This window comes from Pseudophryne corroboree, chromosome 7, assembly GCF_028390025.1.
Source record: "Pseudophryne corroboree isolate aPseCor3 chromosome 7, aPseCor3.hap2, whole genome shotgun sequence".
Lineage (NCBI taxonomy): Eukaryota > Metazoa > Chordata > Amphibia > Anura > Myobatrachidae > Pseudophryne > Pseudophryne corroboree.
Genome location: NC_086450.1, coordinates 345,016,767 through 345,043,617, shown reverse-complemented (window position 1 = coordinate 345,043,617; position 26,851 = coordinate 345,016,767). Strand labels below are relative to the sequence as shown.

The 26,851-nt window shown below is 48.0% G+C and overlaps 1 protein-coding gene across 1 annotated transcript in view; it reads left to right on the top strand.

The window, feature by feature from the left end:
• The first annotated feature begins 482 nt into the window (after positions 1-482).
• The window catches only part of CLEC19A (C-type lectin domain containing 19A), a 61,058-nt gene continuing 34,689 nt past the window's right edge, over positions 483-26,851 (top strand). Inside the window, exons 1-3 of the mRNA XM_063932379.1 lie at positions 483-681; positions 23,463-23,628; positions 26,506-26,599. Of these exons, the coding sequence (XP_063788449.1) occupies positions 573-681; positions 23,463-23,628; positions 26,506-26,599 (369 nt within the window). The 5' untranslated portion in view covers positions 483-572. The remainder of the gene's footprint in view (positions 682-23,462; positions 23,629-26,505; positions 26,600-26,851) is intronic.

The following is a 26,851-nucleotide window of genomic DNA, read 5'->3' as shown; positions in this document are numbered from 1 at the left end:
TCCATCCTCACTGCACTCTACAATAATTGATAATGAGCTGCATATGTGTTACAATGTAGAGAAAAAGGGGGTCCTGGCAGTGCTGCTATGCCGAATAGGCTGCATGGCCCCTACTTTCTCAATGGTGACAGAAGGAGGGGATTAAAGAAAATGCTTCTCCTGGATGGGAGCATCAGGAGGTGGTGTTATGAGACAATCCCTCTAAGTACGTGCCTGTATGGTTATTGGAACTTTCATTCAAGTCATTGTGGGCTTGAAACATGTTTCAAACTAAAGTGATTGTGTTACATTCAAATTCCTTTTCACAAAAGGCTTGGGGCCAAAGGTCATTCCTCTTAAACTAAACCATGGACCCAACGGAGATGTGGTATTTTACTGTGCAGGAGTTGGTAAAACACTGGGAGAATTTTGTCCAGCCTATCCCACAAGTGGTTGACAGTTCTTATGTTAGGGGTGTGTTCTGCATGAAGATCACATCTGCTTTAGGAAACTTAAATGTGCAAAGCAAAGGCTTCCAAGTCTGACTCCAAGAGGGTTTGACATCTCACTAAAGCTGTCTTACAAACCTGAAAATGAGACACTGTCTGCCTGCTCCAGCACAATGGGACGTGTTCACAATCCTTGCATTATTTACACTCACAGCACAAGCTTTTCCCCAGACAGAGATTAAACTCAGTCAAGGTGAGTGCACTTCATTTGGACATTCCATTTTTCTCATAACATCTATATAGATCACATATGAAAAACAAATAACTATTAAAACTAAGATATACCGACACATGCAGCACATTATTTCCTGTTACCATGTGTTGTCATAACATTTAATGATCCACTGCATATGTTTTAAAGGGTGTTACCATACATATAAAAAATAAAGAAGTCTTTCTGTCCATTAGGATAAAGTTCCTTTGGTTCACGTTTACTAGACAGAAGGATCTCGGATTGGCATCTGCTGTCACTAGTGATTATTGTAGTGATAATTGTGACATAATTATTTTTACAGATGAAAAGATGGTGCCTACTGTATATGTCATAATGTTACTTGTATGCAGAATCAACATATTATGTTATTAATATTCTATTATCAAATGATAGATAGAATGTAGAATCTATATTTATATGGCATAAATCAGGTAAAGGGTTGCCTTTATTTCGTAGATAAATGGATCTGACTGGTTGATATACAGTAGGTTTTAGGACAGTTAGTATATTTGGCACTATGCTATTAATTCTGTCTTGAAGTGCACTGAAGTGTACATTATTTGTAAAGCACTAGAAGTGTAGTATACTACTATGTTTTAAAGCTGACATCATATCACATAAACAGGAAACAGTGTAAAGATATCCCTATTGAAGGTCCTGATAAGATAATTAGGAAATACAGATATCAGGGCAGTCAGTATTAGATGGGTGCTGTGGGAGTTAGAACCTTTCCTTCTAGTCTAGCATTAGAGCCCTTACCCTGACATCACTTGTGCTGACTCACAGACATAAAGTAGCACTTTTCCAGCTAGAAAGCATTCATAGCACTTATATCACTCAGTGCTGGCACAGGGAACAGAATAGGGAACGGTCATACCTGGTCACACAGTAAATGTGCATGAGTGTGCGTGCTCCTGTGTAACAGGTGATGAGCGTTCCCTATTCTGTTCCCTGTGTCAGTACTAAGTGATAGGATGGCTATGAATGCCTTCTATGAATGCTGTACATCACAAAATTCTCCAAGTTGCCTTTAATTCTCCAAAGGTTTCTTGGAAACCAGAATATGCGATATGTTTGTAAAGTGCAGGGTATGCAGATAACATTGCTATTCAAGTGCCACCAAGATAGGATTTCCCAGGCTGTTATCTCAGAGCAGGAACAGCTGGACTTAATCAGTATACTATGTCTAGGTATGGCTCCTCATATGGACATAAATTACTTCTTCTGCTACTGTGCCCTTGAATATAAGAATCCAGGTTGATTCCCCATAGAGAAACATTTATTAAGCGCTATTTGCAGAAAATCTTTAGAAAAGTGCAGTTTTTGGATGACTTGCGTATTAAATATCTCTCTGATGTTTCAAAAAGACCAGAAGTCCCCACAGGATTCTATAGTATTCTATGGCAACTGCTATATTTTTATTTATTACCAGTTATTTATATAGTGCACACATATTCCGCAGCGCTTTACAGAGAATACTTGGCCATTCACATCAGCCCGTGCCCCAGTGGAGCTTACAATCTATATTCCCTATAACATGTTTAATTTTGTTGGGAGCCAAAAAACCTACCAGTATATTTTTGGAAACCCACGCAAGCACAGGGGAGAATATAGTATACATCTGTACAGTCAGGGCCACAATGGGAATTGAACCCATGACCTTAGTGGTGTGATGCAGTAATGCTAACCATTACACCATCCATGCTGCCCATGGCAAATGTAGCTTTTTATGGCTTTAGTCATTGTAGCCTATAAGGAACAAATTCGGATCCCTATACAGTAATGACAGCTTGCACAGTAGCACTGCCTGGTCTGAACTTGGAAGTAAAGTGATCACATTTACATTAATTTTTAGACTTCGCAGGAACCAGTATCTCTGCATGAAGATTTTTTATACATAGTCCCATTAGATATTTACTGATTGCCATAATATACAGTGATAATTTTAATTATCACGGTTCAAATAAGGGGCCTTATTCATTAGCAGACTCAACTGATATGTGATTGCATTTCCACATTTTCAGGACTGCACATGCGTGTGGGGGCAGGGAGATGCGATCACATCTCTGTAATGCGAACGCCTTGGGACTGCCCTTATATACACTGTAATGCTTCTGACACATTATGCTACATACCCCAATGCCGTGATACATTATACCACACACCGTAATGCCTGTGATACATCATGCTACACACTGCAATGCCCGGAGATACATTATACCACACACCTCAATGCCCCTGACACATTATACCACACACTGCAATGCCCGTGATACAGTATGCCACAAAATGTAATGCCTGTAACACATTATGCCACACACCGCAATGCCAATTATATATTATGCCACACAGTGCAATACCCATGATACATTATGCCACACACTGTAATGGCTATGTAACATTATGCCACATACTGCAATGCCTGTTATACATTATGCCACACACAGCAATGCCCATGATACATGCCCCACAGTAAGGCTTCAAATTACTTTTAAATTACCAGCTCATTGCCAAGGATTTCCTGCTCTGGGTTCCATGCTTGTTGCCAGGGGTTTCATGCTCTGGGTTTCATGCTTGTTGCCAGGGGTTTCATGCTCTGGGTTCCATGCTCGTTGCCAGGGGTTTCATGCTGTGAGTGTATTGCTCGTTGCTATGGGTTTCCAGCTCTGGGTGTCATGCTCATTGCCAGGGGTGTGATGTTAAATGCCAGGGGCATAAATGCCTGGGGAATTTCATGCTCTGCGTGTTATACTTATTGCCAGAGGTGTAATGCTCAGATGTTAGAGGTCAAGGTTGACCTATAGCATCTGTCTCCTCCAAAGCAGCAGCCATTTTAGGAGGGACATTTAGCAGATTTACATGCGGATGGCTAGTCCACATGGAAATCTGCTGCTTAAACAGCGGCGGCGCCCCCCAAGCCTCCGATGTGGCTGTGGGGGCTGTAGTTATGCCAGTGGCCAGACCGCAGAGCCCCTTATAAATATATTAAGAAAATCCAAAGGGGGGAGCAGCAGCAGCAGCACCATCTCTGCAGACAAATCCCCTGTGGCAGCTCTGGAGTCGAGGGGATCACACAGGGGACTCAATAGCCCGAGCTGCGCCAGCACCATGGAGAGATGGAAGCAGAGCATGAGCAGCGGGGAAAGGAGAGAGCAGCGGACAGGCAGAGCCAGGGACAACACTGCGTCCCCACATCATGGTTTCTCTTAAATACAATCAGTGGCCATGGTAACAGGCCGATGGTTGGCTGAGCCAGTGACATAGCTGCAAGTACTATTGGGCTGATTAGATACTGGCCCAAAAGCATTCACAGCAGCTGCGGCCTGGTGGGCACATGGCACCCTGCCCCCCAACCCAGCCTGCAACTGGTTCTTGTGCAAATCATCATGAAACTGGCTGCTGTATCATCTTCCCTGTGATTCCTGTCTGCAGTGCCAGGTGCCGCAGGACTCTAGAGGGGTAGGTATACTTATAAAGGTGCAAGGTGTGGACTTCCCTGGACCCAGGGGCCCATGTGCACTGCACACCTTGCACCAATTATAGATACACAAATGGATATGTGGTATTATTCAGCAGTGGGCTGGGACGGGTGGTCTTCAGTATGCCAACTGATGGGATCCCGGCGCACAGTATACCGGCGTCGGGAATTCCGACAGCCGGCATACCGACAGCTATTCTCCCTCGTGGGGGTCCACGACCCCCCTGGAGGGAGAATAAAATAGCGTGGCGAGCGCAGCGAGACCGCAAGGGGCTCATTTGCGCTCGCCACACTGTCGGTAAGCCGGCGGTCGGGCTCCCGGCGCCGGTATGCTGGTCGCCGGGAGCCCGACCGCCGGCATACCATAGTGAACCCGGCTGGGACATAATTAAGCAATTTCACATAATTTGCAGCATGGAGCTCTGCTTATTTCACTAGGGAAGTTGGCAGGGTGGGTTGCCTGGTCTTCAGGGAGTTTGTGAGATCTTCCCAAAAATCCCAGGGAAGTATGCTGTTAGAGGTTTTTGCTTTTCCCATTTGTGCAGAGCTTCACAAGTCCAAGCTACACAACATTACATCTTTACACCATAACTCAACAGATTGTATTTTATCTCTATTTATTATTATTATTATTATTATTAATAATAATATTTTTTTTTAAATGTTATCTGGTAAGTATATAGATAGCAGACACTATAGACCTCCTTCAACACCGCTAGAAAGTGCTTAGGAAAAGGTTCAGTATGATTTACTAACAGTCGAGATGTCGGCCATCAGTACACCAACAACGGCATCCCTGCTGTCAGTATGCCGGCAGCCCAGGCAAGCGCACCTTGTGGGCTCAGTATCTCGCCGCAGGTTCTATTCCCACTCTATGGGTATCGTGGATACCCACGAGTGGGAATAGCCCCTGTGCACCGGGATTCTGACTGTCGGTATTTTAAGCTGTCGGGATTCTTGTATCAGTATCCTGACCGCCGGGATCCCACCTACCAGCAAAGTAACTGCGTCCCTCAGGTAACACCACCTTGTAAATCCTGCGTTTGCCCCTGGAGATGATTTCTGAAGCATGACAGATGCTCAGCAAAGCCTTCGTGTTGCACTAGTGCATCTAGGTATTCACCCTGCGCACTTTAAGGGACACGCCTATTCAGGGACCGCAGGAGAAGCCTCTGCTAACTAGACGCGTGTTTCAGTGTTGGAGAGACAGAACAGCCTGTAGAGTGAACTACATAAAAGTGTAAACTTCCCTATATGGCCAGGGCCGTCTTAACAGTAGTGTAGGCCCCTGGGCACAGCAACGCACTGGGCCCCCTACCCATCTTCCAGTGTTAGGGGTGCTATCAGCGACAGCTTTGATGTCCCGTGGGCGGTAGGGGGTGTTCTATCTTCCGCTCAGCATGTAGGACCTGGAGCAGTAATTTCTACTAATTACTCCTTTACTGCACAGATAGGGCAGGAGGTAGAGCACTAAACTGTAGAAGGGTGCATTGGGCTGAATGAAGGGGCCCTGGTACATGACTTCCAGGGTGCTAGGGGGTGTTTAATACGTAGGGGAGGGGTGGATAGTGGAATGGGCTTAATATTCATCATTTTCTGGTGGGAGGGCAGCTTGCTTGACTGCAGATATCTCAAGTTCCTGGAAATTGATTTCGTAGCATTGAATGGGATAAAAAAAAGCTATAGAGCCTCCCTTTCAGGAGGTACTGGGGACTTGGGGATCAGAGTTCAGGAGCCAGAGCAATCCACCAATAAAAATATAAAACTGCATATCAGGCGTGTGGATCTGGAGCAGGGACCACCTGCTTGATGGCTGATATCTCTGGTTCTGGGCATAGTAGAGACAAGCTGCCAGTGTCCACTGAAAGAGGAGAGCCCCAACCTTTGCAGTATACCATCAGAAACTCTCTAAGTTAGACAGAACCTGAGATATCTGGCTGGGAAGAGCAATTAACAGGCTTGGATGGGGACCACTGCTTTGAAGTCAGATATCTCCGGTTCCCCAGGGCCGATTTTCAAAAATCTGGTACCCCTAGAAAGAGGGGACCCTCAGCTATCAGCCTAGGGCCCTTACAGTCCTGGGGCCCTTGGGCAAGAGCCCATTGAGCCCATACGTAAAGACGGCCCTGTATATGGCAGACATTTACTGCAGCTCTTTCAGTCAAACTTTAAATGACATCACCTAATAATATAGGCTGACCATATTATCCCTTTACCAAATACAAAAAAACTCTTTCGGGACCTCTAAATTGCGCAAAGATCACAAGGCAGCCTACTAGATACTCGCAATCTCCAAGGTACCCCTCCAAAGTACCTAAAGTCTATTATAGGAAAAGAATCAGATAGTGGAAAAAGTATTCCCTCAGGCGCCCACCACAATTAACCAAAATAATGAAAGGAGTAATACATCCATTATTTTGTAGAGGAGATCCAGAACACAACTGAAATCCGTCTTCACTTATCAATATCTCACGAATACAGGAGAATATGTAAAAAAAGAAATCATAACGTGTAGTACAATCACAATTTAATAATATGACACTGACACACATTAAACACAAATCCACAAAAAAAGCTCTCCAAAAATTTTGCTGAAAGCAGGAAGCCAGAATAATTACCAGCAAATAATGAGAACTGTTTTTTGTCAGCTCTCAAAATAGCAGTTTGTAATACAGTCACCAAGCGTCTCTCCGGAAAAGGCCACTGGAACTGGTGTTTGGCAATCAATACAGCTTTCCAGGTCTTTTGGCAACAGCAGCTTTGGAATCCGGTCTGTCCCTTAGATACCAACGCGTTTCTACCAGCAATGCTGCAGGTCTTTCTCAAGGTGAAGTAAGGGACAGTGTTCTAATCCGTATATTTATTTAAATGTCCACCAATAGAAATCCTAATACTCTATTACACATATGCCCCCAGCAGTGCCAGATACACATATATCCCCAGCAGTGCAGTGCCAGATACACATTATATGCCCCCACAGTGCCAGATACACATAATATGCCCCCACAGTGCCAGATACACATAATATGCCCCCACAGTGCCAGATACACATGTTATGCCCCCAGCAGTGCAGTGCCAGATACACATAATATGCCCCCAACAGTGCAGTGCCAGATACACATAATATGCCGATACAGTGTCAGATACACATTATATGCCCCCACAGTTTCAGATGCACATTATATGCCCCCTAATTGTCAGATACACATTATATGACACCACATTGTCAGATACACATTATATGCCCCCACATTGTCAGATACACATTATATGCCCCCATCAGTGCAGTGCCACATACACATAATATGCCCCCAGTGTCAGATACACATAATATGCCCCCACTGTGCCAGATACACATTATATGCCCCCACATTGTCAGGTACACATTATATGCTCCCAGCAGTGCAGGGCAAGATACACATAATATGCCCCCAGTGTCAGATACACATAATATGCCCCCACTGTGCCATATACACATTATATGCCCCCACATTGTCAGATACACATTATATGCCCCCAGCAGTGCAGTGCAAGATACACATAATATGCCCCCGGCAGTGCAGTGCCAGGTACACATAATATGCCCCTGTGTCAGATACACATTATATGCCTGCAGTGTCAGATACACATTCTATGCCCCCACAGTGCCAGATACACATAATATGCCCCTACAGTGCCAGACACACATAATATGCCCCCACATTGTCAGATACACATTATTTGCCCCCACATTGTCAGATACACGTTATATGTCCCCACAGTGCCAGACACACATAATATGCACCAACAGTGTTGGATACACATAATATGCCCCCACAGTGCCAGATACACATAATATGCCCCCACAGTGTCAGATACACATAATATGCCCCCACAGTGCCAGATACACATAATATGTCCCAGCCGTGCCAGATACACATAATATGCCCCCTCAGTGTCAGATACACATAATATGCCCCCACAGTGTCAGATACACTTAATATGCAACCACAGTGCCAGATACACGTTCCCTCTCACAATGTCAGATACACATGCCCACCACAGTGCCAGATACACGCACCCCCCACAGTGTCAGATACACGTGCTCCCACAGTGTCAGATACACGTGCCCACCACAATGCCAGATATACATGCCCCCCACAGCGCCAGATACACATGCCCACCACAGTGTGTCGGATACACGTGCCCACCACAGTGCTGGATACACGTGCCACCCACAGTGCCAGATATACGTGCCCACCACAGTACCAGATTCACATGCCCACCGCATTGCCAGATCCACATGCCCCCCACAGTGCCAGATACATGTGCCCACCACAGTGCCAGATATATACGTGCACCCCACAGTGCCAGATACACATGCCCCCCACAGTGCCAGATACACGTGCCCACCACAGTGCCAGATCCACATGCCCACCACAGTGCCAGATACACACGGCCCCCACAGTGCCAGATACATGTGCCCACCACAGTGCCAGATACATGTGCCCACCACAGTGGCAGATCCACATGCCCACCACAGTGCAAGATACACGTGCCCCCCACAGATTCCAGATCCACATGCCCACCACAGTGTCAGATACACATGCCCACCAACAGTACCATATACACATGCCCCACACAGTGCCAGAAACACGTGCCCACCACAGTGCTAGATCCACATGCCCAGTGCTTAAAGTGGTCCTAGAGAGGTGGTGGAACTCACCTCCCCCTAACCCCCGGCGCCCATGCAATAAAGGTATTACAATGCCCACAGTAGTAGTGATCCTTATGCAATGTCCACTGCACTGGTAGTGCCCACAGAGGAAGTGCCCCTTATATAGACTTAGAGCCCATAGCAATGGTGCCCCTTATGCAATGCCCCCAGTAGTAGTGCCCCTTATGTCCCCAGGAGTGATGCCCTTTATGAAGTGCCCCCTTTACAATGCCCTCATTAGCAGTGCCCCCATTAGTAATGCCCTTAATGGTAATGCCCCTGTGTAGCATTGCCCCCGGTAGTAATGTCGCCTGTAGTAATGCCTCCAGTCGTTTAGCCCCTGTAGTTTAGCCCCATGTAGTTTGCCCCAAGTAGTAATACCCCCTGTAGTTTAGCCCCTGTAGTTATGCCCCAGTAGTAAAGCCCCCAGTAGTAATGCCCCTGTAGTTATGCCCCCAGAAGTAATGCGCTCTTGTAGTTATGCCCCCAGTAGTAATGCGCCCCTGTAGTTATGCCCCCAGTAGTAATGCACCCCTGTAGTTATGCCCCCAGTAGTAATGCACCCCTGTAGTTTAGCTCCATGTAATTTGCCCCAGTAGTAATGCCCCCAGTAGTTTGCCCCCTTGTAGTTAGCCCCCAGTAGTTAGCCCCATGTAGTTTGCCCCAAGAAATAATGACCCAAGTAGTTTAGACCCCTTGTAGTTTGCCCCCTTGTAGTTTAGCCCCCAGTAGTAATGCCCCCCTGTAGTTTGCCCCCTTGTAGTTTACCCCCCCCCCCCCCTGTAGTTTAGCCCCCCTGTAGTTATGCCCCCAGTACTAGTCACACATGTTTTAAAAAAACCCCACCATACTTACCAAGCCCTGCTCCCGCGTCTGACCACTGTGATCCTGCTGGCGTCCGGCTCCCCAGCACTATGAGAGAGACGTCATGACAGATTCGGAAGCCGGAGCTCAGTAGTGAGCTCCTGCTGCCAGCTTCCGCTGTGCAGGGAAAGCTGGGCACCGCTGGTAACACAATCTCCGCGGCGCCCGGCATCTCCCTGCGGCGCCGGCACACATCGGGTGAGGTGAGCCAGAGGAGACGGAACTGTGTTCCGTCTCTAAGTGGAACTGACGTAACGCAGTTCTGCCCCATACTGGCTCACTTTAAACCCTGCACATGCCCCCTGTAGAGCTGCTCACCGCTATCGGCCTTCCTGCTGCTCCCGCGCTGCCGCTGCCTCCGCCGCTGCTCTCTGTGTGAGGGGAGGAGAGCACAGCATGTGCCTCTCCTGCCCTTCACTCCAGACTCTGGCGGCACCCTGCCTGAAGCTGCGGGTCCGTCAGCCAGACAAAGCTCGCGGTCTGGCAGCGCGAGTTCTGATTGGCTAACGGACCAGCGGCTAATTTAAAATTGTGGCCGGCTACTGACCACCCTTAGGAGTCGGCGCCCTGTGCGGCAGCTCCTAAGGAACGTGCCTGGAGCTGGCCCTGGTTCTGTGGCTGGCTGACTACAAGCCTGCATTTCACCTGGTTTTAAGCAGCCACAGAACCTGTGTAATTCATGAGTGTCCCAGGTTAAAGGGATAATATGGTCAGCCTACAAATATCAAGGTTGGGGTATATTCAATTGAAGTCGAATTACGGCGTGGATTCGTCAGTTTTTGGATTCGACACTATTCGACAGCCGAAACCCTCTACCCGGGACACTGAATTCTACATATTACATTAAAAACGGATTCGACACGCCCTCTGTCGAAAAACGGACCAATCGATTTAGACTTCCCGCCGTTTGGAATCCTATATAGGGCTTGTTTGCTGCGTGCTCAGCAGCCATTTTGTGAACCTGCAAAGCAGAGTGAAGCTGCAGAGTGATCAATCTGGTCAGAAAAAGGCTCCATTATTGTAGTCAGTGTAAAAAAATAGGATATATATGTTGTAAAACGCAGGGATTGTCCTTAAAAAACGATTCCACAAGAGAGCTGACTGTAATGGCTGCTCCTCTCCCTGGAGTCTCAAAAATGGCAGTGAGGAGAGAGGAGTGGCTTTGGAGAAGTGTATCCTGGGTAAAACTGTGGAATCATGGGTACATTTCCCTCAGCCGAGTACAGGAAAAAATATTCTTTTAAAAAATCGATTATATAATACTGTGGGTCATAAATAGAAAAACCAAATAGATAATCCCTTCAAATATAAATAGATATGCTATTAGAAATCAAAAAAGCACCCCAAAAAAAAGTATTTAAGATTTCTTATCAGCTCACGACAGAGAAAGTAGGCGCAATGAAATTGACGAAATGACTGTCGAAAAGCACTGATGTCGAATCGACATTCTTCAATTGAATATACTTTCGTCGAAATGACGCATTTTTAACATTATAAACATGAAATTGTCGAATAGTAAAAAGTCGAAACTGAAACGACAGTTTTTTTGTCGATAAGTGCCATATTGAATTTTTTGGTCGAAAAAGCTCAGTTTTTCTTTCTTTTTTTAAACATTACATTTTTATTGAAGAGTTTACACACAGAAATGGGGAACAGAAAAAAGAGATAAGGGAAACACAGGGGAAGTCCGGAATGGTTACCATATGCAAATACAAACAACGCACAGTCGGATGAATATACAATTGGCTACATTAGGCGTACAGATACAAGAAAAGGAGAAAGCACTAAGAAAAGACATGGAGAAAAAAAAAAAGAAAAAGAAAAAAAAGCAATAAGGACCAAAATACAATAAACATAGAAACATAGAAAATATCTGGTATCACAGCATTCTCGTAGAGGTCAATCTAGGAAGGGCCAAGCACAGACATATCAATTGGAGAGCTGTAAACGGTTAGCCTACCTTCTCTACTCCTATAATCGGACCATCCTAACCATTTCAAGTGGATAGAGTTAGCCGAGGAGGAATATTTAGCCTCCGCTGTTTCAAAAATGAAAATGTTTGTGAATCTTATTTTGGATGAACGCTAAGGTGGGAATATTCTCAGATTTCCACAATTGTGCTATACCAGCTTTAGTGGCTATCAAGATATGCCCCAAGACGTAGCGATCACCTGCGGAGAGGCGATCTACGTACAAATGACATAGCGCTAGAGCTGGGTCCATGGGGATGCTGAGCCCTAACACCATGCTAGCCATATTTAAAACTTCTCTCCATAGTGGTTGTATACGAGGCCATGCCCAGAAGATATGAAAGATATCTCCCGTAGAGCCGCATTTCCTCAAACATGATTTAGATTGTGAAGGCCAGATTCTGTGTTGTCTTTCAGGGGTGAAGTAGGCCCTCTGTATAAGCTTGTAGAACATTTCGGAGTGGTTAACACATTTGGAGACTTTAAAACAAGATCTAAATATACTATCCCAATCTGCATCAGTAAAGGACCTATTCAAATCTCTTTCCCAGAAAGTCTGAGCTTTTAATTTTGTCTGTGTGCCGTTTGTCAATTGAAATTGATACCACCACGTAATCCCATATTTATGCGAGGACGTCTCCAATCGGCTTATAATATAAGCCGGAAGAGAAGGTTTGTGGAGATGTGAGGGAGTAAATGAGTGTAACCAACTTCTCACCTGCAGGTATTTGAAAAAATCCTGAGTCCGAATCCCAAATCTCTCTTGCAATTGAGAAAAGGACATCAAGACGTCTCCTACAAATAAATCGCCCACAGTGGAGAGCCCCTTCCGAATCCACTCCTCTAGGGAAACATTAGGAATCAATGACATAAGGGCAGTTAACGACAGGCAGGGGGCGGGTAAATTAATTTAATAGACTTGCAGGATCCGGCCCTACTCCGAGCAGCAGACAGTGGTAACCAAAACAAATCAGGGAGAGAAACAGCGTCCAAGCATGAAGCTTCCAGAATAACCCAAGGTTTCAGACTCGAGGTGTCAAACCAGTCTCTAGACTGACTTATCAGACATGCAGCATGGTACTTTTCTATATCTGGGAAAGCTACCCCACCAAACAATTTGGGCAGAATAAGAATTTTTTTAGCAATTTTCGGTCTAGAGCCTCCCCACACATATCTGATCAGGACCTGGTTAAATTTATTATGGAAGAGTCTGGGAAGGGGCCTTGGTATGGCGCGAAACAGGTACATTAATTTCGGCAATAAGACCATCTTGGCAGCAGCAATCCTACCCAACCAAGACACTTCCTGTAGCATCCACTCCCCAGTCAGCTCCGTAAACGCTTTTAAAAACGGGGCATAATTACACTCAATCAAGTTATCTTCTCTGGTTAAGTTAATCCCTAGATATCTCAAGGAGTAGGACTTCCAGGCATATTTGTACAAATCCTTCAACCTAGAGCCCACAGTCGGAGGTATATTGAGTGGGAGGGCTTCAGTTTTATTTGTATTTAATTTATAAAAAGAAACATCTGAATAGCTTTGAAGGACGTCATGCAGAACTGGCAAGGAAGCCTCAGGGTCAGAAAGACATAGCAGAATATCGTCCACAAACAAGCTAATTTTGTGAGAAATGCCCCCTATAACAGGGCCACTAATCGCGTCCCGGGATCTAATGCAAGCAGCCAAGGGTTCTATCGCCAACGCAAAAATAAGAGGGGATAGCGGGCAGCCCTGACGCGTGCCGTTAGAGATATTGAAGGGTGATGAAAGGCATCCGTTAACAAAGACCCGCGCACTGGGTGAGGGATAGAGAGCCAGGATAGAGTCTAAGATCCTTCCAGAGAAGCCAAATTTGTCCAGAGTTAATCTCATAAAATCCCAGTTCAATCTATCGAACGCCTTTTCGGCGTCCAGAGACAAAACTAGGAGGGGTTCTCTTCTACAGGCAGAATGCTCAATCACATTAATCACCCTACGCGTATTATCCGGGGCCTGTCAGTTTAAAACAAAGCCCACTTGATCAGGGTTGATAAGAGAGGGGAGCAGGGAACTGATACGGTTGGCAATTAAGTTGGCATAAATTTTTAGATCCGTATTTAATAAAGCAATTGGTCTAAAATTTTGGACGGAGGTAGGGTTTTTTCCCAGTTTGGGAATGGTGATGAATTGATTTGAGCTTCCAGCATCCCTTTGGGGAAGTGGCCTGCTTCTAAGGCTTCATTAAACACCAACAAGAGCACCGGGGCCAAGCTTTCCTTAAAGGATTTATAGAAACCAGAAGGATAACCGTCGGGTCCCGGGGCCTTATCCACTGGAAGGGAGTCAATAGCCTTTTCAACTTCGGCTAAAGTCCAAGGCACATATAGAGAGCTACAAGACTCCGACGACAGCGAGGGGAGAGGAAAGTTGCTCAGAAAATTCTGAACATCTACGCCTGTAGGTTGAAAAGTAGAAGAATCCCCCTTCAAGTTGTATAATTTAGAGTAATAGGATGCAAAGACATTTGCAATTTCGTCAGGATCGTAGACTCCTTTACCCCTATCCGAGTGGACAATATGAATTTTTTCTTTAGCCTTCCTACCCCTCAGCTTCCTTGCCAGTAGTCTACCAGCCCTGTTAACATAAACATAAAATTTTTGGTTCAGTCTATGTAGGTTGCGTTGGACCTCCGCTAGATAGAAAACATTCACCGCCTCCCTTGCTTCTTTCAATGACTTAAGGAGGGCTTTATCGTGTGGATGTGACTTGTGAGAACTCTCCAGGGAAGCGACTGTAAGCTCAGCTTGTTCAAATTTTTTACGAGATGCCCTTTTAAGTTTAGCCGCTGTTTGAATCGCCGTCCCTCGTGCCGCTGCTTTGAGGGCGCACCAGAATGTGAAGATAGACGTCTCCTGAGGAGAGTTCTCAGAAAGATAATAATCCATGGTGGATTGGATCGCCTGCGTAGTCTCCGGCTGAAGAAGACTGAGTTTACCTAAACGCCAGGGGGCCGGGGTAACCTTTCTACTATTTATATCCCATTCGATGAATAGTGGGGAGTGATCCGACCAGGACATGGGGAGAATGGAGATTTTACGGATGGACTGTAGAGTCCACTTATCTGCTAATGCTAGATCTATTCTAGAATAGGATGCATGCACTGGGGAGTAAAATGTGTAATCTCTGTCCATTGGATGCTAAACGCGCCAGAGGTCTAAAAGATCATATTCCGCCAGTAGCTGGCTAAAGCCCTTTGCATTCCTATGGAGCTGACTGGAGAGCGAGGGCCGCTTGCAAGAGTTATCAACTAAAGGGTCCAGAGTCAAATTAAAGTCCCCCATTAAGAGTAAAGCGCCCTTAGCCAATTGTTGCACCTTAGCGCAGAGTTTCCTGCAAAATGCTAGTTGCTTGGTGTTAGGAGCAGAGCAAGAAACTAATGTCACCTCTTTATTTTCAAGAGTACCAACCAGAATTAGAATTCTCCCCTCAGGGTTGCAATATTGCGAAGTGAGGGAAAACGCGCAGTGCTGAGATATCAAGATTGCCACCCCCGCCTTCTTTGCTGGCCCATTAGCCAAATAGCAATGGGGGAATCTCCCATTAGTAAACCGTGGAGGGGCAGATTTAATAAAATGAGTCTCTTGGACGGCTAAGATTTGAGCTTTAAATTTATGGAAATAATTAAGCGCTAATCTCCTCTTATGTGGGGAATTAAGACCCTTTGCATTTATAGAAACAATGTTAACCATATTGTAAAACTGTTGGGGATTGCGTAGCTATCAACAACCAACTGGCAGGTAGAAAGTGTGTGTAACATACCCGGACAAAAGGAGAGGAAAAGGGAAAGAAAGGACAAAAAAGATGAAGGATAACAGGAAGAAGAAATAGAACATTAACCCCTCACGGGGGCACATTCGGACGCCTAACCATGGCGACTCAGGGTTAAACGGTGGGGGGTGTTAGGAATATTTGTGTTTTGTTTTGCCTTGCATTACCTCATTCCTGCCTCTAGGGGTCTCACTTGTTGCCTCAGGTCTGAATGGCAGTTGCACACTGCCTCTGCAGGGTAATTACCTGATTGTGTGCACCTGGAGCCCAACACCCTGCTGCTATTTAACTCCAGCTCACAGGCACTTAGTTGCAGATCATTGCGGTTCCGTATGGAGTGAGACTGGGCTCTCTCCAGTAACCCTGTCCAGATTCTGCCTTATTTGCTTCTTGGAGACTTCCCTGCAGTTTTCTAAAACGCATGTGCCTTGCTTCTGGACTTCTTACCCTGCCAGTTCAACATCTACATTTCTGGACTATTATTTGCAGTTTGTTTCCATTCCTGCCTGATCACTTCATTTTTGGTATGTTATTTTTCCCCTGCTTGATTTAAACCCGGATTTCTTCATGTTTATTTTGCATCTATGTTTAACCTGAAATATTCCATTTATCGTGTTTTGTTCCATGTAATCAAGCATCCAGTTTATATTTATTTTTACCACCACTTTTTCCACAATAAACTTTACTTAATTTTCACCTGGCTTCAGCTGACATCTTTCCAAGCACGCACACACAGAGAACTCTAGAAATCGTTACAGAATGATCTGCCAAAATAAACGTGTGCAGGAGTTTTGTTTTGATTCAGCTGAATCTCATAAAATGGCTTCACTTCAGAAAGGTTCCCTGCCTCTCAAGTTTTTGAGTTCTGCATTGCTGGTGGATTTCAGAGAGAAACTGGAGGGTATTCAAATCCTATCTTCAGAGATACTGTCTGCTCTGCCTGAAGATTCAGTAAGGTTACCTGCTCCCTTTAAGGAGACGCAGGAAAAAAGGGGAAAAGATCAGTCTGGTACTCTCAATTCTGGCTGCTGTTTTTCTAGCGTAAGCAAAGGCAAGTTTTGGAGTTTTCCATGACCCAGTCTCTCTGAGGAAGAAAGGAGACATAGAAGGGATAAGAAGCTCTGTTTTTATTGCGGCAGGTCGGGACATTTTATTCAGTTATGTCCTGCTCGCAAACATAAAAAGAGCTTTCCTCATTCTGCCATAGTGCCAAATTCTGCTCAGTTATGCCACTGTGGTGCTCAAATTTCGAAAAGGAGGGGTGTCCGGCCAAGCGACCCCAGGAGGGGTGTCCGGCCAAGCGACCCCAGGAGGGGTGTCCGGCCAAGCGACCCCAGGAGGGGTGTCCGGCCAAGCGACCCCAGGAGGGGTGTCCGGCCCAGCGACCCCAGGAGGGGTGTCCGGCCCAGCGACCCCAGGAGGGGTGTCCGGCCCTGCGACCCCAGGAGGGGTGTCCGGCCCTGCGACCCCAGGAGGGGTGTCCGGCCCTGCGACCCCAGGAGGGGTGTCCGGCCCTGCGACTCCAGGAGGGGTGTCCGGCCCTGCGACCCCAGGAGGGGTGTCCGGCCCTGCGACCCCAGGAGGGGTGTCCGGCCCTGCGACCCCAGGAGGGGTGTCGGGCCCTGCTGCCCTTGCCTTCGGGCATGAGGTCCCTGCTGCCCTTGCCTTTGGGCATGAGGTCCCTGCTGCCCTTGCCTTTGGGCATGAGGTCCCTGCTGCCCTTGCCTTTGGGCATGAGGTCCCTGCTGCCCTTGCCTTCGGGCATGAGGTCCCTGCTGCCCTTGCCTTCGGGCATGAGGTCCCTGCTGCCCTTGCCTTCGGGCATGAGGTCCCTGCTGCCCTTGCCTTCGGGCATGAGGTCCCTGCTGCCCTTGCCTCACGGCATGAGGTCCCCGTTGCCCTTGCCTCACGGCATGAGGTCCCCGTTGCCCTTGCCTCACGGCATGAGGTCCCCGTTGCCCTTGCCTCACGGCATGAGGTCCCCGTTGCCCTTGCCTCACGGCATGAGGTCCGAGAGGTGCCCGCTTCGCCAGAGGTCCGAGAGGTGCCCGCTTCGCCAGAGGTCCGAGAGGTGCCCGCTTCGCCAGAGGTCCGAGAGGTGCCCGCTTCGCCAGAGGTCCGAGAGGTGCCCGCCTTGCCAGAGGTCCGAGAGGTGCCCGCCTTGCCAGAGGTCCGAGAGGTGCCCGCCTTGCCAGAGGTCCGAGAGGTGCCCGCCTTGCCAGAGGTCCGAGAGGTGCTCGCCTTGCCAGAGGTCCGAGAGGTGCCCGCCTTGCCAGAGGTCCGAGAGGTGCTCGCCTTGCCAGAGGTCCGAGAGGTGCCCGCCTTGCCAGAGGTCCACGCCTTGCCAGAGGTCCGAGAGGTGCCCGCCTTGCCAGAGGTCCGAGAGGTGTCCACCTTGCCAGAGGTCCGCCTGTCCAGCCCCAGGAGGGGGTTCCGCCTGTCCAGCCCCAGGAGGGGGTTCCGCCTGTCCAGCCCCAGGAGGGGGTTCCGCCTGTCCAGCCCCAGGAGGGGGTTCCGCCTGCCCAGCCCCAGGAGGGGGTTCCGCCTGCCCAGCCCCAGGAGGGGGTTCCGCCTGCCCAGCCCCAGGAGGGGTGTCCGGCCCTGCGACCCCAGGAGGGGTGTCCGGCCCTGCGACCCCAGGAGGGGTGTCCGGCCCTGCGACCCCAGGAGGGGTGTCCGGCCCTGCGACCCCAGGAGGGGTGTCCGGCCCTGCGACCCCAGGAGGGGTGTCCGGCCCTGCGACCCCAGGAGGGGTGTCGGGCCCTGCTGCCCTTGCCTTCGGGCATGAGGTCCCTGCTGCCCTTGCCTTTGGGCATGAGGTCCCTGCTGCCCTTGCCTTTGGGCATGAGGTCCCTGCTGCCCTTGCCTTCGGGCATGAGGTCCCTGCTGCCCTTGCCTTCGGGCATGAGGTCCCTGCTGCCCTTGCCTTCGGGCATGAGGTCCCTGCTGCCCTTGCCTTCGGGCATGAGGTCCCTGCTGCCCTTGCCTTCGGGCATGAGGTCCCTGCTGCCCTTGCCTTCGGGCATGAGGTCCCTGCTGCCCTTGCCTTCGGGCATGAGGTCCCTGCTGCCCTTGCCTCACGGCATGAGGTCCCTGCTGCCCTTGCCTCACGGCATGAGGTCCCCGTTGCCCTTGCCTCACGGCATGAGGTCCCCGTTGCCCTTGCCTCACGGCATGAGGTCCCCGTTGCCCTTGCCTCACGGCATGAGGTCCCCGTTGCCCTTGCCTCACGGCATGAGGTCCCCGTTGCCCTTGCCTCACGGCATGAGGTCCCCGTTGCCCTTGCCTCACGGCATGAGGTCCCCGTTGCCCTTGCCTCACGGCATGAGGTCCCCGTTGCCCTTGCCTCACGGCATGAGGTCCGAGAGGTGCCCGCTTTGCCAGAGGTCCGAGAGGTGCCCGCTTCGCCAGAGGTCCGAGAGGTGCCCGCTTCGCCAGAGGTCCGAGAGGTGCCCGCTTCGCCAGAGGTCCGAGAGGTGCCCGCCTTGCCAGAGGTCCGAGAGGTGCCCGCCTTGCCAGAGGTCCGAGAGGTGCCCGCCTTGCCAGAGGTCCGAGAGGTGCCCGCCTTGCCAGAGGTCCGAGAGGTGCTCGCCTTGCCAGAGGTCCGAGAGGTGCACGCCTTGCCAGAGGTCCGAGAGGTGCCCGCCTTGCCAGAGGTCCGAGAGGTGCCCGCCTTGCCAGAGGTCCGAGAGGTGTCCACCTTGCCAGAGGTCCGGCCAAGGCCTGTCCAGCCCCAGGAGGGGGCTCTGCCTGTCCAGCCCCAGGAGGGGGCTCTGCCTGTCCAGCCCCAGGAGGGGGCTCTGCCTGTCCAGCCCCAGGAGGGGGTTCTGCCTGTCCAGCCCCAGGAGGGGGTTCTGCCTGTCCAGCCCCAGGAGGGGGTTCCGCCTGTCCAGCCCCAGGAGGGGGTTCCGCCTGCCCAGCTCCAGGAGGGGGTTCCGCCTGCCCAGCCCCAGGAGGGGGTTCCGCCTGCCCAGCCCCAGGAGGGGGTTCCGCCTGCCCAGCCCCAGGAGGGGGTTCTGCCTGTCCAGCCCCAGGAGGGGGTTCCGCCTGTCCAACACCAGATAGAGGTGCCTGCCATGCCCGAGATCCAAGATTTGCCCGAGGATCTGCCTTACTTTTATGGAAATATCTCTCACTGTTTAGCTCTCTTCAGATATTATCTGAGTTTTGATGACTTGTCCCCTATTGATATCATTGCTAACGTATGTATGAGATTCAGAGGGAGGGCCTTGAAGTGGGTAAATGGTCTTATAGATAAGGGAGATCCAGTGTTACAAGATTTGCCCGGTTTCCTCAAGGCTGTGACCGAAAGATTCAGTCCACCAACTGTCCTCACGCTCCTAGATGAATCTACTAAGGTGTGCCCCTCTGAGAACCTGCCTTTGCAGTCTGGGGAGCACCCTCAGTTTTTCATATGTGGGCAGGTATCTCTAGGTGTTCACGCAGATTGCTCGGCAAGTTTAACATCTACAAGTTTACCATCCGCTCTTGATTCCATCCAGGAAAATAAGAGGTCAGTTCTACCGCTGGGTGGTGGCTCCGACTCTGAGAGTGAGCTTCTGGATGATCCGAGACTCGTTTTTGATGGACCTGTATTGCCTAATAGTGTCTTTGTGACACCTTCAAATAGGGTTAGGCAACCCAGAAAGAAAAAAGGAAAAAAGAAGAGAAGGTGAACTTTGAGGCGTCTGGAATCCGCCTGTTTAAGGGGGGGATAATGTTAGGAATATTTGTGTTTTGTTTTGCCTTGCATTACCTCATTCCTGCCTCTAGGGGTCTCACTTGTTGCCTCAGGTCTGAATGGCAGTTGCACACTGCCTCTGCAGGGTAATTACCTGATTGTGTGCACCTGGAGCCCAACACCCTGCTGCTATTTAACTCCAGCTCACAGGCACTTAGTTGCAGATCATTGCGGTTCCGTATGGAGTGAGACTGGGCTCTCTCCAGTAACCCTGTCCAGATTCTGCCTTATTTGCTTCTTGGAGACTTCCCTGCAGTTTGCTAAAACGCATGTGCCTTGCTTCTGGACTTCTTACCCTGCCAGTTCAACATCTACATTTCTGGACTATTATTTGCAGTTTGTTTCCATTCCTGCCTGATCACTTCATTTTTGGTATGTTATTTTTCCCCTGCTTGATTTAAACCCGGATTTCTTCATGTTTATTTTGCATCTATGTTTAACCTGAAATATTCCATTTATCGTGTTTTGTTCCATGTAATCAAGCATCCAGTTTATATTTATTTTTACCACCACTTTTTCCACAATAAACTTTACTTAATTTTCACCTGGCTTCAGCTGACATCTTTCCAAGCACGCACACACAGAGAACTCTAGAAATCGTTACAGGGGGTAGTGGTCAATCCGCCCGCACCCGAACCAAACTTAAACTAAATGTAGTTCCTCGGCACCTCATCTGGTCCCCCGACAGCCACTGGGATTAAAGGAAACTCAGGTAGAATTCCCAGCCAACAAAGAAATGTGGGTGGCAGTCAGGGCAGCAGAGATATACAGTAAACAGTTAATCGGCGGTGAGGAGGCAACACTGAAAAACAATCTAATAGCACTCAAATATCACATAAACACCCTCCTCAAACAATCGCCAAGGAGCTGGTACAACGTAGGAAATACGACATGACAAACCGATTAGAAAAACATGAAATCAATGCAAGTGTAGTAAATCAAACAATACTCAAAGTTCTACAGCCGAAGAGGCCCAGTCCCGCTGAAGGCCCCGTTCGGGAGAGGTGTGTGTAGGAGAACTTGCAGAGTTCCACGATGCTAGGATCTTTTTACCCTCCTCGACGTTCGTTATAACAACTGTGGAACCTTCTCGAGAGATAAGCAACTTAGTAGGAAATCCCCATCTGTATAGAATGTTCTCTTTACGTAGCACTGAAGTGATGGGGTAAAGAGAGCGCCGTTTCGCTAAAGTAGCAGGGGACAAGTCTTCGAATATCTGAAGTGAGCCCAAAGCCTCCGACGCAGCATCGGAGAGTCTAGCAGCTTTCAAGATTGCCTCCTTCACATGGAAATAGTGTAACCTCATAAGGACATCCCGGGGGACACCATCAGGAGCGTTCCTGGCTTTAGGGAGCCTATGGATATGATCGAGTAGGAAGTCCACGGAGCGGTACGAAGGAAGGAGTTTGCTGAAGAGGTCAACTGCAAAATCGTTTAGAGCGCTATTAGCGACAGCTTCCGGAACACCACGTAGCTTTATGTTATTACGTCTCGATCTGTCCTCTATATCCGAGAGTTTGTCCCTGAGCGCCGTGACCTCATTTTGGAGCAGTTCATGTGAAGAGATCAGGTCGTTGTGCGACGACACCACTTCACCCATTTTTGTTTCTAGGTGATCAGTGCGGCCACCAATCTCGTCAATAGATCTCTGGCATTCCTTCATAGTCGCTCTAAATTCTACCGCGACTTCATCCTTAAATTGTGTTAGGAGATGCTTTATAGCGCCCACCGTAAGCGAGTCGCTGTCGTCAATGGAGCTGGTATGTGCAGTGGCAGGGGCGGACGCATCTCTAAGTGGTGAGGGCACGAGAACAGCAGGCTTAGAGGCGCCACCCCGTGCATCCTTTGCTTTAGCGGCCTGAGGAGAAGGTTTAAAGAACGCCACCTGGGAAACAGTTTTAGCGGCCTTATATTTCTTGGGAGGCATTACAACGCTGAACGACAAAGGTAGAGGAACTGGAAGCAAGAGGCGTCTGGAATATCAATCGAGGAAGGATCCACAGAAAAGTCGAGTTGTCATATCATGTCATAGGAGCATTCGGGCATAGGCGGAGTTATCTCAGAGCGGTCACATCATAATATCGTGGTCATTCAACCATGGGGACATCACGGCCGATCGTCTCGGCGGGTGCCGGGAAATCTGCGGTCCTATGAAGTCTGCAGAGCAATATGTATTATATATGCAGCACACTGTGTGAGAAATGTATGCTATTACATCCAGAGGCCACTAGATGGGGCAGTTACAGTAGAAGATAATAGTGCCAAGTAAAAGGCTATTTCTCCCCACAAAAGTAAATGCACAAATCCCTCAACAGGGGCCCCAGAGTAAGAGCAGGGGGAGAACAGTGCCAGAGGGCCACCAGTCCTGGTGTAGCCCTAATCCAGAGACCCCCGCAGTTATACAGGCACACTGCTACCTCAGATCCAGCTCCTCCAGTAGAAATAAAGATGGCCGCCGCGTCTCCCTGGGCTTCAGATCCACCTCTGTCCCCCGCTGCCAGCCATCTCCCCGACCTGCTGCCTCAGGGGGTGTCCACCCTGGGGGTCAGGGGAAGGCTTCTGGATGGTCCGAAGCGCGTGTGTGGGGTCCATGCCGCTTCCCGGCGCCGCATTCCCGCCGTGGAGCTCAAATCGCGGGCGCCGGGAGTACGCAAGTCCCCGGCTTCCGGGGGTGTATAGGCCGCAACCTGCGAGAGCAGTGAAAACTGCTCCCTGGCTCCGTGGCAATCACAGCAGGGCTGAGGAGGCCTACAGGGAGGGAAGGGGAGCCCCCAGAGAGAGAATACAGGGGTTGAGCACTCAGAATAGGGTGTTAAAGAACTCTGGAGAGAGGAGGCCAGCAGAGACACGTCTGCTCTCTTCTCCAGCCAAGCCACGCCCAAAAGCTCAGTTTTTCAACAATTTCAGAAATTCAACATCAATTGAATATACCCCTAAGCCTCATTTACTGCTTATATTAACTATCAGATTGCTTTTGATCGGCAGATTGGATCAGGAAATCAGGTAAATACAGTATGGCCAGCATAACTTGTACTGGGATCTGCCTGTTTGGGCTTCATAAATGAAGTGAATATACATTGTTTTACATGCACACAATATGTAATCACATGTACCAGTGTTACTTTGATGGAGTAGAGATAATAAAATAATGGATTGTTTGTTTTTAAAACAAAGAATCATTTTTTTTTATTCTTTTCCCCTCAGCATTTACAGATGTTGGCCAGTCATTTGAGTGCCCCCTGTTTTGGACAGAGTACAGTGGGAACTGCTACAGATTCTTCCCAATGAATAAAACATGGGCAGAAGCCGACTTTTATTGTGCTGAGTTTTCACTCGGCAAGACATCTGCCAAATTAGCTTCTATCCACAGGTACTGTATATAGCTACTCCTCTGCAGGAGCCAAAACATGAGCCTCCTTTATTACCTTCACCTCATAACAGCTAGCTAAATAAACAGCCATTACTGTGCATTATAAACCCGAGCCTTGTTCTGCAGAAGCATTCATTCCTTGATTTCCTCCCGCCTCACAGTTGAGGCTATTCTATTTTTACTTGACTTACACTTATTAATCCTAGTATGAAGTTTGTTGTTTCTGTACAGCACTGAATTCTGTATAAGTGTGGAAAACAATATGCGATTTTTGTTATATGTTTCATATGGTTTTTGTACATTTTACATTTACAGATTTGGTTAAAAACATAATTGTTCTAATGAAACAGCAATAGATATGTGCTCATGTGTTTATGTCATGGGGACGGATGGAATGAAGCCCGAGCTGGCTGGAGGTGTGGGTTCCCGGCCGAACTCTGACTTTTTTTTAAAGCGCCAATCATTTACAATGCATGGTTTTGCCTTGTACATGATTGCGACTTTAAAAAAAACATTTGTACGACCGGGAGCAGTCAGAACTCCGATAATCCAATGATCTGCAACCAATACTGCATCTTTGTAAACAGTCGCTGACATCTGCGAGGTTGCCGGTGGACGGTTCTATACATTTCCAAGTGGCTACAGCATTAGCGTATATTTAGCTGCGCACAAATTGGCAGCTGCGAATGCATTGATATACATCTCTGAGTCAGACACATAGTACACATTTAATATGTTTAGCAGCACATAATAAAATACATGGTGGCCCAAGACAATATTTTTTGTTGAAAGCCTGGTGATGGTTTATCAGTTTTGTGGGACTGCAGGTATTAATATAGTTTTTAATTGCACTAAAATAGATTTGCAATTTGTCTATGGCATTTAAAAATAGTAACTAACAACATACAGTATATTGTATAATGTAATATAATGGGCGGGATGTACTAAAGAAAAAATGCGGTAAAACCCCCGTTTTTTGGGGGTTTTACCTCATTTTCAAATGCAATAACCCCCAGCCACCAGCTCTACGATTCGTGGGATGATACCCTATAGAAGCCTATGGGCTTCTTACCGCATCCAGCCGCCGCATCCCGCCGCCTCCGCTGACCTGTGACGCTCACGCCAACCTCCTCCATCCTTTTCCTCCCCCCCCGCCCCCCCGGTATCCCGGGCAGCCCATGGTCCCAGAACCTAAACTCCTCCTCCCCCAGCAACACAGCCAGAGGTCCTTCCGGCTGCAGGGAGGAGGAGAAGGAGCCCGGGACTGACAACTAAAGCACACCTTCTCACGGGTATCGCAGGGAACCTCTGTCACCAAATTGCGATGTTAATCACATATTTTAGTACATATGCGATTAGCATCGCTGCGGTGGGCTGCGGTGGGCTGCGAGGGGCGGCGATATATTTGAATACATCCCGCCCAATGGGGGTAATTCTAAGTTGATCGCAGCAGGAACTTTGTTAGCAGTTGGGCAAAACCATGTGCACTGCAGGGGAGGCAGATATAACATGTGCAGAGAGAGTTAGATTTGGGTGTGGTGAGTTCAATCAGCAATCTAAATTGCAGTGTAAAAATAAAGCAGCCAGTATTTACCCTGCACAGAAACAAAATAACCCACCCAAATCTAACTCTCTCTGCACATGTTATATCTGCCCCCCCTGCAGTGCACATGGTTTTGCCCAACTGCTAAAAAATGTCCTGCTGCGATCAACTTGGAATTACCCCCAATGTGTGGGAAAATACTTTAACATTTGCGATGTAATATACTTTTCATTTAGCAAATATAAAATATTACACTAACTCTCTATACATTATACACATAATACTTTATTTATATTAGTCAGTGATTTTGCAGCCCAAACATCAGGGACGTGTGGTGAGGTAAATGGCTCAGGAGGCACTGGCTAGTACCAGAGCCAGATTTACACACAATAGTGTATATGAGGCGAAGGGTGCATGTGGGCAATACACACAGGTGCAGAGGTATAATCTCCTAGGAAAGTTAGGCAGGGGAGACACTGCCTCACCTGCCATAGACTCTCAACTTCAGAGTTTTGACTATACAAATGATTAGAATAATACAAAGAAGATATTTCAAACATATTTGTATTTTTCATATATTTTATACAGTCAAAACTCTGCCGCAAACGTTAGTATAACAGGAAAGGCTCTGCCTAAGTATACTTCTGAGTAGGGGTAGGGGTAGTGTAGGCAAATATACATTTTTATATCCTAGGGCAGTGGTTCCCAAACTGTGTGCCGTGTCTCCCTGGGATGCCTCAGGACACTTGCAGGAGTGCCTTGGATTGGTGGTCAAGGACCAATTTAAAGTCAATGTAATAAGCAAAACCAGTGCTGGTGGCTGCCAATCATAAACTATGTGGACAAACAGAAGCAATTCCTGTCCCAAACCACACAATTGAACCTATAAAACACAATTTACTTCATTTAATATTTATTCTAAATCTCTCAATAAAAAACTTTTGGCCTAGGGGTGCCGTGAAAAAAATTCTGATACTCTAGGGCAGGGCTGGCCAAACCGGTCCTCGAGATCTACCAACAGTTCATGTTTTCCAGGCCTCCTGGAAATCTGTAGAATTGTCAGTTAGGAATGAATGCAGCACATCTTAATTAGTAATGACTACACCTGTGAACCAGCTAGGTGGTCTGGAAAATGTGTACTGTTGGTAGATCTCGAGGACTGGTTTGGCCAGCCCTGCTCTAGGGCGCCGTGATTCAAAAAAATTTGGCAACCACTGGCATAGGGTATAACATTGGGAAAAGCTACATGTGGCACTTACATGCAGAAGCCACCACTGGAGGTTCCCATCTTAATGCAATACTTCCTAAAAGTCTTCTATTTTCCTTCTTTTCAGCTGGGATGAAAATATTTTTGTATTTGATCTTGTGAACAGCCAAGTCCCGGGAATACCCACAGATATCTGGATAGGATTAAGTGATAGAAGACAGGTAAGGGTCATATTACACATGGACAGAACACACATTATGTTCATGTCTTATTTTACACAAAAACATAATGTATAAATGTGAATGTGTTATAGTTACAAGTTCATGATAATGGGGGTAATTCCAAGTTGATCGCAGCAGAATTTTTTTTTAGCAGTTGGGCAAAACCATGTGCACTGCAGGGAAGGCAGATATAATATGTGCAGAGAGAGTTAGATTTGAGTGTGGTGTGTTCAATCTGCAATCTAATTTGCA